This window comes from Canis lupus, chromosome 19 (assembly GCF_003254725.2).
Source record: "Canis lupus dingo isolate Sandy chromosome 19, ASM325472v2, whole genome shotgun sequence".
NCBI classification, from domain to species: Eukaryota; Metazoa; Chordata; class Mammalia; order Carnivora; family Canidae; genus Canis; species Canis lupus.
Genome location: NC_064261.1, coordinates 12,299,048 through 12,312,969, shown reverse-complemented (window position 1 = coordinate 12,312,969; position 13,922 = coordinate 12,299,048). Strand labels below are relative to the sequence as shown.

The 13,922-nt window shown below is 34.2% G+C and overlaps 1 protein-coding gene across 7 annotated transcripts in view; it reads right to left on the bottom strand.

Moving 5' to 3' along the window:
• Positions 1 to 13,922, bottom strand: part of SCLT1 (sodium channel and clathrin linker 1) — a 178,018-nt gene that overhangs the window by 145,080 nt on the left and 19,016 nt on the right. For all 7 annotated transcript variants that reach the window (XR_004807007.2, XM_049097251.1, XM_025420622.3 and 4 more), the window contains 3 exons: positions 11,151 to 11,209; positions 10,068 to 10,140; positions 6,359 to 6,414 (listed from right to left, as the gene is read on the bottom strand). Coding sequence is in view for 6 of the 7 variants with exons in the window: in XM_049097251.1 (XP_048953208.1) it covers positions 6,359 to 6,414; positions 10,068 to 10,140; positions 11,151 to 11,209 (188 nt within the window). In the remaining variant the exon portion in view is untranslated. The remainder of the gene's footprint in view (positions 1 to 6,358; positions 6,415 to 10,067; positions 10,141 to 11,150; positions 11,210 to 13,922) is intronic.

The following is a 13,922-nucleotide window of genomic DNA, read 5'->3' as shown; positions in this document are numbered from 1 at the left end:
CTCTTTCTTTTTTTTCCTTCCTTCCTTCCTTCCTTCCTTCCTTCCTTCCTTCCTTCCTTCCTTCCTTCCTTCTCTTTTTCAAGATTTTATTTATTTACTCATGAGAGACACAGAGAAAAAAAGCAAACATAGGCAGAGGGAGAAGCAGTTTCCCTATGGGGAACCCCATGCAAGACTTGATTCCAGGACCCCAGAATCACGATCTGAGCCAAAGGCAGACACTCAACCACTAAGTTACCCAGGTTCCCTGCACACATCACTTTCTAAAATGACAAGAAGCCAGAAGAGGGTAAAGTTTTCTTCTTGTCTTCTTCTTTTTTCCCCAATCAGGGAGAAAATGTTGTACCAGAAGCTCTACAACAGACTTTCTCTTATACATCACTGGCTAAAAATAGGGTCTCATGTTCATTCCTAGACCAATCCCTGGTAAAAAGAAATTCAAACTAGTTTAAATAAAAGACTTATCATTTACAATTGTGGTGGCAACTATCTCCCATTAGCACATTGACACTGAAACAAAATCAGAGTTGAATGAAAGAAGAAAAATGGCTCTTATGGAGGCAACAAATATCTTCCCTACCCTGAATAATAAAATAAACAGTAAAAATTAGTATTTGGCAATACAAGCCTTCCTCCAAAAACTGGAAAAAACTCAAATACAAAAGCTAACCTCACAACTAAAGGAACTGGAGAAAGAACAGCAAATAAAACCTACACCCAGAAGAAGAGAGATAAAAAAGATTCAAGCAGAACTCAGTGAAATAGAGACCAGAAGAACTGTAGAACAGATCAACAAAACCAGGAGTTGGTTCTTTGAAAGAATTAATAAGGTAAATAAACCCCTAGCCAGCCTTATTAAAAACAAAAGAGAAAAGACTCAAATTAATAAAATCACAAATGAAAGAGGAGAGATTACAAACAATACCAAGGAAATAGAAACGATTTTAAAAACATATTATGAGCAGCTATACACCAATAAATTAGGCAATCTAGAAGAAATGGACGCATTTCTGGAAAACCACTAATTACCAAATTTGGAACAGGAAGAAATACAAAACCTGAACAGGCCAATAATCAAAATTTAAGCAGTTATCAAAAACCTCCCAAGACACAAAAGTCCAGAGCCAGCTGGCTTCCAGGGGAATTCTATCAAACATTTAAAGAAGAAATAATACTAAAGCTATTCAGAAGGATAGAAAAAGATAGAATATTCCAAACTCGTTTGATGAGGCCAGCATTACTTTGATTCCAAAACAAGACAAAGACCCCACCAAAAAGGAGAATTACAGACCAATATCCCTGATGAACACAAATGCAAAAATTCTCAACAAGATATTAGCCCATAGGATCCAACAATACATCCATCGTAACCAAGTAGGATTTATCCCTGAGACGGTGGTTCAACACTCATAAAGCAATCAATGTAATAGATCACATCAACAAGAGAAAAAACAAGAACCATTTGATCCTCTCAATAGATGCAGAGAAAGTATTTGATAAAATATAGCAACCATTCCTGATCAAAACTCTTCAGAGTGTAGGGATAGAGGGGATATTCTTCAATATCTTAAAAGCTATAAATGAAAAGCCCACAATGAATATCATTCTCAATGGGGAAAAACTGAGAGCCTTTCCTCTAAGATCTGGAACACAGCAGGGATGTCCACTCTCATCACTGCTATTCAACATAGCACTAGAAGTCCTAGCCTCAGCAATCAGGCAACAAAAAGAAATAAAAGGCATTCAAATTGTCAAAGAGGAAGTCAAACTCTCCCTCTTCGCAGATGACATGATACTGTAAAACCCCAAAGACTCCACCCCAAGATTGCTAGAACTCATACAGCAATTCAGCAATGTGACAGGATACAAAATCAATGCCCAGAAATCAGTGGCATTTCTATACACCAACAATGAGACTGAAGAAAGAGAAATTAAGGAGTTAATCCCATTTACAATTGCATCCAAAAGCATAAGATACCTAGGAATAAACCTAACCAAAGAAGTAAAGGATCTATACCCTAAAAACTACAGAACACTTCTGAAAGAAACTGAGGAAGACACAAAGAGATTGAAGAACATTCCATGCTCATGGATTGGAAGAATAAGTATTGTAAAAATGTCTCTGCTATCTAGAGCAATTTACATGTTCAGTGCAATCCCTAACAAAATACCATGGACTTGGTTCACAGAGTTGGAACAAATAATCTTAATATTTGTATTGAATCAGAAAAGACTGCGAATAGCCAGGGGAATATTGAAAAAGAAAAACAGAGCTGGGGGTATCACAATGCCAGATTTCAGGTTGATCAAAGACAGTGATCATCAAGACAGTGTGGTCCTGACACAAAACAAACACACAGATCAATGGAACAGTATAGAGAATCCAGAAATGGGTCCTCAACTCTGTGGTCAGCTAATATTTAACAAAGCAGGAAAGACTATGCACTGGAAAAAGGAGAGTCTATTTAATAAATGATAAAGTCAAAATGGATGAAAGATCTAAATGTAAGACAAGAATCCATCAAAATCCTGGAGAACACAGGCAACACCCTTTTTGAATTTGGCCACAGCAACTTCTTGCAAGATACATCTATGAAGGCAAGGGAAACAAAAGCAAAAATGAACTACTGGAACTTTTTTTTTTTTTTTTAGATTTTATTTATTCATAGACAGAGAGGGGGCAGAGACATAGGCAGAGGGAGAAGCAGCCTCCATACAGGAAGCCCAACGTGGGACTCGATCCCAGGTCTCCAGGATCACACCCCAGGCTACAGGCAGCGCTAAACCGCTGCACCACCGGGGCTGCCTGAACTACTGGAACTTAATCAGGATAAAAAGCTTCTGCACAGCAAAAGAAACAGTCAACAAAACTAAAAGACAACCTACAGAATGGGAGAAGATATTTGCAAATGATCTATCAGATAAAGGGCTAGTATCCAAGGTCTATGAAGAACTTATTAAACTCAACAGCAAAGAAACAAACAATCCAATCATGAAATGGGCAAAAGACATGAACAGAAATCTCACAGAGGAAGACATACACATGGCCAACAAGTACATGAGAAAATGCTCCGCATCACTTGCCATCAGGGAAATACAAATCAAAACCACAATGAGATACCACCTCACACCAGTGAGAATGGGGAAAATTAACAAGACAGGAAACAACAAATGTTGGAGAGGATGTGGAGAAAGGGGAACCCTCTTGCACTGTTGGTGGGAATGTGAACTGGTGCAGCCACTCTGGAAAACTGTGTGGAGGTTCCTCAAGAGTTAAAAATAGAGCTACCCTATGACCCAGCAATTGCACTGCTGGGGATTTACCTCAAAGATATAGATGTAGTGAAATGCCGGGACACCTGCACCCCAATGTTTATAGGAGCAATGTCCACAATAGCCAAACCATAGAAGGAGCCTCGGTGTCCTTCGACAGACGAACGGATAAAGATGATGTGTATATATATATATATATATATATATATATATACACACACACACACACATATACACACACACACACACACACACACACACACAATGGAATATTACTCAGCCATTAGAGAGGACGAATACCCATCATTTACTTCGATGTGGATGAACTGGAGGGAATTATGCTGAATGAATTAAGTCAATCGGAGAAGGACAATCACCATATGGTTTCACTAATACGGGGAATAGAAGAAATTGTGAAAGGGATTATAAGGGAAAGGAGGGAAAATAAGTGGGAAAAATTACGAGAGGGAGACAAAACATGAGAGACTCCTAACTCTCGGAAACGAACAAGGGGTAGTGGAAGGGGAGGTGGATGGGTGGGGGGCTGGGGTAACTGGGTGATGGGCACTGAAGAGGGCACTTGATGGGATGAACACTAGGTGTTATACTGTATGTTGGCAAATCGAACTTCAATAAAAACAAAAAAAACACAAAAAAACAACAAAAGGGAATAGCATAGCTTAATAATTTTTTGGAGAAAGAACAGTAAATCATAAAAAAGTTAAAGTTAGAAAAATTTTTCCAGGAGGAAAAACAAATAAGAAAAACTGAAAACCCAATTAAAAGATTTATTTTACACTTTAGCCAACGTTGGTAGCTTAAACATATGAAGCTTTCAGAAATTAGAAGAGATGAGAAATAGTGAAACATTTTTTTCAAATGGGAGGGAGGAGGTGACAAAATGTCACAAGCAAGACATATAAATTCCATGGGAATTCTAGAGTTCTAGAGCATGTATTGCACTAAATCAAAAAAAAAAAAAAAAAAGTAAACTGCTATATAACACAGCTAAATGCAAACAAAAGAATGCTAGCTTTAAATGAGCCCATGCTTTAAATGAATTTAGAACTAAAATTTAATTTCATTACTTTTTGTTCTAGGTATACAAGTCAACAACAAAAGATATATCAGATTTCAGCCCAGCTGCATTATCTTTAAAAGTTAAAGTTAAGAAACTTGGGATAGAAAGAAACTTTAAACATTTTTAGCCAAAAATATGAGATCTTATGATCACAGGCTGACATTTGCTAGAGACACAAACAATAACAACCATAAGAAAAATGATGGATAGATTCAACCACCTTAAGAACAAAACAAAATTCTTTTCATTTAATGAGTATCATAACCTGGGAACAGATAAATGAAACACCTATTGCCTAGCACGTTTGTATGGGACTGTAGTAACATTACTCATTCTCATCCCTTTTATATTCCAGCCTCTAGAACAGTGGTTGAAAGTCTAAAACTACATTTCTCAGAGATTCTTATAGCTGGAGTTGTGGGTGGAATTAAAGTTTCACCAGTGCTTACTTGAAGGGGATATAGAAAACAGAAGTGAGCTGAGAATATTTTTCTACTGGTATGACAGATAGCAAGCAAAACTGGATAGACATGAGGGTCTCTTACAGTCAATACCCTGTGCCTCACTTTCCAATGCAAGTCTCCAGCTTTATGCAAAGGATGTTGTAGGAGTAGCAACAGAGATGGTGGCAGCACTATAAATTCCTGACCTCAAGATCATAGTCCCTAAGTAATACTAAATCTCTTCCTATCTGAAATTTCTACAATGGTTACTGTTTACCGTATTGTTAATGCATTGATAAGACTGACACATCACCAAATATTCAGAATACAGAGTATATAAAGTACATTGACAACTTAAAAAGAAAAAGGTAAACAGAAAATGGGAAAAAGAAAAAAAAAAGAAAATGGAGAAAAGAAATGAACAGCATTTAATGAGAAAAGAAAGTCACATGGGTAAATAAACATATGAAAAATGGTTAGCCATATTAGTATTCAGGGAAATGTTAACTTAGAACAATGAAAAATCATTTTAAGACTTAAAAATAACAGGGATGCCTGGATGGTGCAGTGGTTGGCTGTCTGCCCTTTGGCTCAGGGTGTGATCTTGGAGTCCTGGGATCCTGTCCCACATCGGGCTCCCTGCATGGAGCCTGCTTCTCCCTCTGCCTATATCTCTGCCTCTCTCTCTCTCTCTCTCTCTCTGTCTCTCTGTCTCTCATGAATAGATAAATAAAATCTTTAAAAAAAGGACTTAACAAAAGTTATGAAAAGTGGCAAGAATAAGTGATAAAAACATATAGATCAATAAAAACTCATAAATATCACAGGTGGGAATGGAAATTGGTATAGCCACTTTGGAAATTAAGCTGGTATTATATCATAAAACTGAATATTCATATAATCTGTAACCCAGCAACATTATCCCTTGAAACTCTTGTACTTGTTTGTTGAATGATATTGTTTAGAAACGTAAGTTCCAGGAGACTAAATGATACGATTTTTATATAGTTTAAAGAAATACAAAACTGAATAATATATTGTTAGGGGTATACACACTTGCTAAAAAATTTAAAAAGCAAAGAATGATAAAAACAAAATACAAGAAAATGTTAATCTCCAGCAGAGGGAAGGAGAAGAATGGGATAGTGAAGGAAAACATGGGTAGATGTTCCAGTATTGGTAAAATTTTTAGCTCTTAACTGGATGGTGGGTTGACAGTTTTTGTTTTGACTATGTTTCATAACATATGTGATTAAAATAACTATGCTATTAATGATGCTAATATTTATAAAATGTTTATTATATACCCTGTTTTCCCCTACAGTTAGCCTTATGAAATAAGTTCTTATCTTCAACTCATAGATGAGAAAACTAAAGCACAAAGAGATGAAGTAACGTCTAAGGTTGCATAGCTAGTAAGTAAGTAATGGACCTAGGAGTCAAAAAGGAAATCAGGCTCCAGAGTCTGCACTCATAACCAGTATACTTAATGAATAAAATATCAAATAACAACAAAGTTACCTAGGATAACAATAAAATAATCAATAGTTCACTGATCTACCTTTCATTTTCCTTGATGACATTTTCAAATTGTAGTTTCATCTCGCCCATCTGTTTCTGAAAGATTAAAATATGGTTGTAGTGATACATATTGCAGTCAGGTCTCCATTAAGTAATCCATTCCTATGCAAGCAGTTGGATTCTATGGCACTAGTTTATTGATAAGAAACAAAGATTCTTTACTTCTAATAAGCACTAGAATATATGGATGTTTTTACACAGAACATAATAAAATATTCATTTTGAAATAAAGAAAAATATTTATATGACACACTGAGGAATATTTACAAATGCAATCCCTATGATTTATAGATGTTTACAAAAAAACAGATAAGAGATACTCCTCGGCATGTTGCTATAACAAATAGCAGATGATCCCCATACCCTGAATGTATTCTTAATTCACTTTAGTTTAGTTGAAGCTCATATAAGAGCTTGTATTAGAAAAAGCAAAATGTTAATGGCAAAAAATAAAATAGAGATCTTCTTTAGTAGTAATTCATTCAGTTTTTTATTCATCACCTTTATTAATGATCTAAATTTTCCATACTATATAAGGTTGCTATGATAAACCTATATCATCACTAACATATACTTCAATAGGAAAAATGGAAAAAAAGGGGAAAGAATCACTAATTAAAATACAAATGAGAATAAAATATATACTGTAAAGAGAATTAGATTGGTATGATTTTTTTTTTAATTCTCTCTGAAGAGATAAAGGGACTGTAAAATTTCAACAGGAAAGAAAAGGCATTTCTGGTAGGGAGAAATATGTATAAAAAGTAAAGAGGTAAAAAATATTAGAACACAGGCATAGTTGTCAGCTCCTAATAAGAGTAAATGGGCAAGGGGAGACCTGGAAGGAGGCCATGTGAAATTGCACTTAAAACAAAACTGCCATCAACTCATAATATGTTCATTAGTCTTAAATGGGTATCCTCAGTGAAACTAGAGGAGCCAAGCCTGGAGTGAACCTGGCAAGGGAAGGGTGGGACAGGCAATGTTCCAAGCCCCTCTGTCTCCCTTGCAACCAGAGAAGCTTGTGGCAGCTTGATCTAGGAAATCAGTAACAGCCAGCTCTAAATACAAAGCTAGCTTTGGGAAAGGTGAACCTTTCCCAGGTCCCTGCTATGAATGAATCACAATTAAACCAAAATGAGTGCATTTACTATCAGATAATTGAGAAGTGACCATACATTAAGCGATGATGCAATGAAAGAAGACTGGAAAGGCAGGCAACAGATCTTGAATGACATGCTAAGAGGTCTGGAATTTATTGTAGTAATTATCCTCATTTTATCCTTAAAAAATAAAAAAAACTGATCTAAAAAAAATAAAAAAAACTGATCTTAAAATTTGCAAAAATATCAGTGATCTGAAAAAATATTCACTCAAATTACTCAAATAATTAGAATATGTATCTATATATAAATAATAGCTAGGATTAAGGGTGAATCATTATGGGCACATTGAAGATTCTTTACTGCAAAATATTTCAGAATATTTAATAGTTGGAAGGAAACAATCTCAGCAGTACCTCTCATATCAAATTTCCCCTTACTATTTACATCTTCAGAAGGAAATCTTTCATATAGAGAATTATAGCAATACTTTTCTTGCTCTCAAGATATACTATTTTTTTTACTAGGTCAATAAATTCTAAGAACTAGTTCTAATCAGTAATATCTATGTGAGCAACTGTTCTTAGATGTATCTGTCCGCATCTTTTTTTCTAAAAGTAGCAACTACTCTTATAGACGCTTGGGCTTTCTGGTACCGTTTTCTCTCTCTTGTAATTAATTCAGTAATCACTCTTAGATTGAGAACGCTAAATGGGAAAATGAAACTAAACATCTTAGTAAAATAGTTGATTAAAGAGATGTATGAATCAGATTATAAAAAATTAAAAATTTAGAAGTGTAATTCAAGATAACTAGTTATCCCATTTTATAACAATCACACTATATGTCATTATGGCAATTCTGAGTGAATTCAGCAGAAACCGTAAACTCACTAGCCCTAAAAATAAAAGCAAAATGCCATTTTGTACAGAAGACAGCTTTCTGTTGCTCTTTAATTGTCAATTAGAAAGATTAAAAGATATTACTATGGTTGGTTCAAACTTAAATGACCACAGGCTAAAAAAAAGCTCATAGTAAAAGCCAGGAAAATACCTAATTAACTTAAAATAGGAACTGCAATTTAAAGAACTGCTTGTTTTTGAAGTTGGGTCTAACAGGATCACTTCGTAAATTTATATATTAGAGGATAAACTCTGGAAATGAAAGTATAAATAATTTCAAATGCAACAGAAAACCTAACTTATTTCTAAGAGATGTAAGCATTATGTGTTCTTTTAGTAAAATCCTTTTAGTTAATCCATTAATTTATAAATAGGAGATTGTTTAGCTAAAACTAGTCATCTTGTTCTAATAAGCCCTGGTTTTCATTCACTCATCAAAAATTGAGGGCTTATTATGCACTAGACTTCAAAATATATGGTAGGATCTCTTGTCCCTGTATGAAGAGAAAAGAGAAAGAGGTGTAGATAAAGTTCTTAGTGTTTGCCACTTGTATAGCCCCATTCTAAGGAAATCAGTCTTAAGGTGTTGTTTTTATATAACATTGCTATACTTTTTTTCATTTGCATTACATTAAATCAACCTTGCTACCAAACTGAACTAATCCAGGGATTTGTATCTAAAGCAAACACACACACACACACACAAAAAATAAATAAAGCAAACACAATGATGAGTATATTCAAACTCTAAAAAAGGAAGTTTATTACCTCTTGGTGGGCTTAGCTTGAGACCTATAGTATCTCTAACAAATGCTTCTTTTGTATGGTTATCCAACAATCAGAAAGGTCAAAGTTATCTCTTTAACAAATGCTTCTTTTGTATGGTTATCTAACAATCAGAAAGGTCAAAGTTTGGGAGGAAAATACTAAAAAAAAATTAAAATCAAAGAAACAAATTATAAATATTAGGTATATTCTAAATAAACAAACAAACAAACAAATAAATAAATAAATATTAGGTATATTCTAAAAATGTAGATCATTGAATCTCAGACTGTATCTTGAACAATGTGCTATTACTCTTGTTCCCCATGAGCCTGCTATATATCTTAATCTTAGAAATTCTAGGATTCAGATGTATCCTCTCTCTCTTCATTCCTAAAAATAAACCTTCATTACTAAGGATTTCAGACAAAAGCTGCCACAGCTTAAGCTCATATTAGAAGTTGATCAAATGCATCTAAAATCTGATGGACATAATATTTGAAATTCAGGGGGTAATTCCATTCTTCAAAAAGTGGGAAATACAGGTAGAAAGAAGGTAAAGAGAAAGGTCTAAAAGTATGAGATGGTTTTGGGTCTCCCTGGGAGAAAAGTAAAGATGTAAGCATATAAATAATGAGTTTAAGAGCTTCAAGCATCTAAGAGATGTTTCAAGGAGATATCAGGAACAAGGAAACAATGAATTTAAAAAAAACAAAAAACAAAAACTTGAACATAGTCTTTAAACATACACATACACACACACACACACACACACACACACACACATACACGCTCTCTCTTATCGACAGCCAAGAATTGATTAGTTATGCCTAAATATTTTATTCCTCATCCATGTTTTTGAAAAGAATGTATTTTTAATAGTAAAATATTATAAAAAGCTTGTTAACTGATTTCATACCTTGTAATACTTCAGCTGTCCATTTAGCTCTTCCAGATGCTTATCATACTCAATAATAAGAGGAGCTAAAAAGCTAAAGAAAAAATATATAATTTAAAAATGACATATTGTTTAAATAAAGGTTAATGTATAACATGTGAATTAAATTGAACATCAACATTTTAATGTTAAATGTTTCCATAACAATTCATATTTTGTTTTTTTCCTGTTCTCAATCTTGGTCCAATTAATTATTTCCAGATACTGTCAAATATTGAGGGAAGGGAGGTAATGAAGGAGTTCATCAAGAAGACAATTGCCAGTTGATCCTTGAGCTGAACCTGGGCAATTGGAGGCTCCTCACCAGTCCCCTATCCCTGGAACAGTGTTCTGCTTGAGTTCCCCCCTCCCAGAAGCAGCTCCAAAGGTACAGTCTAATGATAGTAGTAATGTAATACTGAGGCTATGTATACTGGGTATGTACATGAACCCAGTTAAGGCCTCCTGCGTATGTAACTGAACCAAGTTAAAGTTTCTACACAAATGTTAGAGATTATGGCAGGCAGGTGAGGAAATCTAGTTTGTCACCCAACCTCTGAAGATAAACCTATTGCTTAATAAATTTGCCACCTACCAATCCGGAGTGGTCTGACTATTCCTTCAGTTTCTCCTTGCTTTCCACTTATGGGGGCTGGTTTTAGATTATACCTAGAAGCTCCAGAGGATGTTACAAATATGAGGTATATAAAATCACTCCAGTTGAGAACTACTATAATGCTGGCTTTTTCTCCCTTGTATATTTAATATTTAAATCTAATTATAAGGGTGACTGGGTGGCTCAGTTGGTTAAACATCTGCCTTTGGCTCAGGTCAAGACCCCAGGACCCTAGGGTAGAGTCCTGCTCAGCAGGGAGTCTGCTTTTCCTTCTCCCTCTGCCGTTCCCTCTGCCTGTGCTCACTTTCTCTAATAAATCAATAAAATCTTAAAAAAATAAATCTAATTATAGCAAACTATGAAATAAACAATCTTAATAATAAAGGAATTATTTTAACAATAATAAATATATTTAAGAAAACACCATTTTTCTGGTAACTCAATCTTACCTTCGATCAACTACTGTGTTTTTTAATGTGTCATCTCCATCTCCTTTGAAGACAGCTTCCTATAACAGAGGATATTGTATCTTAAAATGTTTTCTCACATCATCCAAACCCAAAATTGATGGTAGTGTAAAATTAAATACAATTAAGAATTTCACAACCTTAGAAAATCTAATGCAATTGAAAAAGACAAAGAAAAGCAAGTAATCATTTAAATTGATGTTGAAATTATTTGGTAAATCTTAACATTCATGCATAATAAAAACTCTCACAAACTTAATGTAGGAAGAATTTTCTCAACTTGATAAAGAATATCTACTGGAAACCTGCATCAATTACTATCTTTCATGGTAAAACATCAAAAGCACTGCATTAAGTGAAGTATACCACAAGGCTACTCGCTATCACTGCTAACTTCAGTGGAACCAGGGTAGAGAATTCAAAATTTAAAGGTTGAAAAAGAAGATACAACACTATTATTATTTATAGACAATTTGACCATTTACCTAGAAAACTACGTACAAGCTATTAATTATTAGGTCTAATAAGAGAATATACTAAGTTATCAGAAGATCAACAGAACAGCTTTCTCAAATGCCAGCAATAATTTGAAAATGTAAAAGGAAATAATACCCTATTCACTACTGTAACAAAACGTCATATCTGGGAATAACAATAATAAAAAAAAAGTTTCAATGACTTACTGAAAAATCAACTTTACTGAAGGACATAAAAGAAGATATAAATAAACGCTACTATACCATTCATGAATACGTGAAAGGTCAAAACTGATATACTGGAAAAAAAAGCTGATATACTGTGAATATATCAATTCTCTAAAATTCACTGCAACTGCAGTGCAATTCCAAGAAGAAATTCCAATAGAATGATTTATGAAACTTTATTTTAAGCAAATTTTATAGTTCCTATGAATGAGTAAATGCGTAAGAGCCAAGATAGCTTGGCAAAAAACTGGCAGGGGGAAGGAAAAGAAGAAAAGAGGAAAGGACTTGCCCTACTACATATCAAAACAATGTAATGCCAGAGTAATTAAAACACTATGGTACAGACACAGTAACAAACAGAAAAGTATAGGAAATACAGAAATAGATTCAAACACTTATAGAAACATGGTACATAAAAAAAATGGAAATATGACTGAATAGACAAAATATTGCTTTCAAGTAACAGTGTTAGGTAACAAAATTACACTCCAGTATGGATTAAATGGAAAAATAAAATACAGATAGAGATCCAAATGTTTTAAAAATATTTAACAACTGTTGAAAGAAAATGCATTTTTGACCTTGAGACAGAGAAAGCTTTCTTAATGTAGATGCTTTTGTTTGTTTTGTTCACTAATATACAAGTAGTGCCTAGTGTACTTTCACTCAAAATACATTTTCTAGCTGGAAGATACCAGGAATAAAATCTATAAGCGTAAACACTGAAATATTCTACAACATCCAAATTTAAAGCTTCTATGCAGTTGAAAATACCATAAACAAAGTTAAAACACCAGCAACATCCAAATTTAAAGCTTCTATGCAGTTGAAAATACCATAAACAAAGTTAAAACACCAGCAACATTCGTAACATGACCAAATAACAAGGAGATGTACATGATGTTCAGTACAGCTTTTACTGTAATAGAAAAAAATGTCCATCAATAAGCTAAATGAAAGTAATACAATAGGATCCCATAAGTAGTTCAAGAAATTAGTAAGATTTATATGCATTACTATGGACATATCACGAAAACAAATAGGTTACTTCTACTACTTCTGATTAAAGACTTAAATATGGAAAGGCCATTTATGCTAGCGAAGGACTTAAGTTGCAACAGTAAAACACTGATGCATGACTATTAAAAGTTAAAACTTTTCCACTAGAAGGCATATAAACAAGATATATGAAAACTCACAAATTGAAAACTTTCTACATGTGTCAGTGAACAAAGTATTAACAGGCGAAATAAAGAGGAAATCTGAGATCAGTAATAAAGGCAAGCACAACCTCATTAATAATTAGGGAAATACAAATAAAACAACAGTGAGATTATCATTTTACACCAATCACGATGACGATAACAAAATGCCTGACAATGCCATCAATGGCTCAGAAGGATGTTTTACAAGAAGCACTTTCATAGGGATCCCTGGGTGGCGCAGTGGTTTAGCGCCTGCCTTTGGACCAGGGTGCGATCCTGGAGACCTGGGATCGAATCCGCGTCGGGCTCCCTGCATGGAGCCTGCTTCTCCCTCTGCCTGTGTCTCTGCCTCTCTTTCTCTCTCTGTGACTATCATGAATAAATAAATAAAATCTTTAAAAAAAAAAAAAAGAAGAAGCACTTTCATACACCATGAATGGGAATGAAAACAAGTACAACCACCTCTGACAATTTCGAGTAAACCTGAAGATGAGAAAACTCCAATTTTAGATATACATCCTAAAAAACCTCTCAGATGTGCAGTATATAGAGACATATTTAATAACGTGCTTAAGCATTACTGCAAAATGTAAGAATTGGACAAAATCCAAATGCCCTTCAATAGGAGAATGGATAACCTGTGGTCTTATTAGACCACACACAGTGGTCAATTTCACACAGTGAAATTGAAATGTAGTGGACAACAGTTATAATGCATGAACTTGTGATATGTGTATCAAATTCTTAAAAATAATGTTGAGCAAAAAAAGCAAGTTTCGCAGTCAGATACAGACAGTATTTTATATAAGATTTTAAACTTGCTAAACAATACAATAAAATTATTT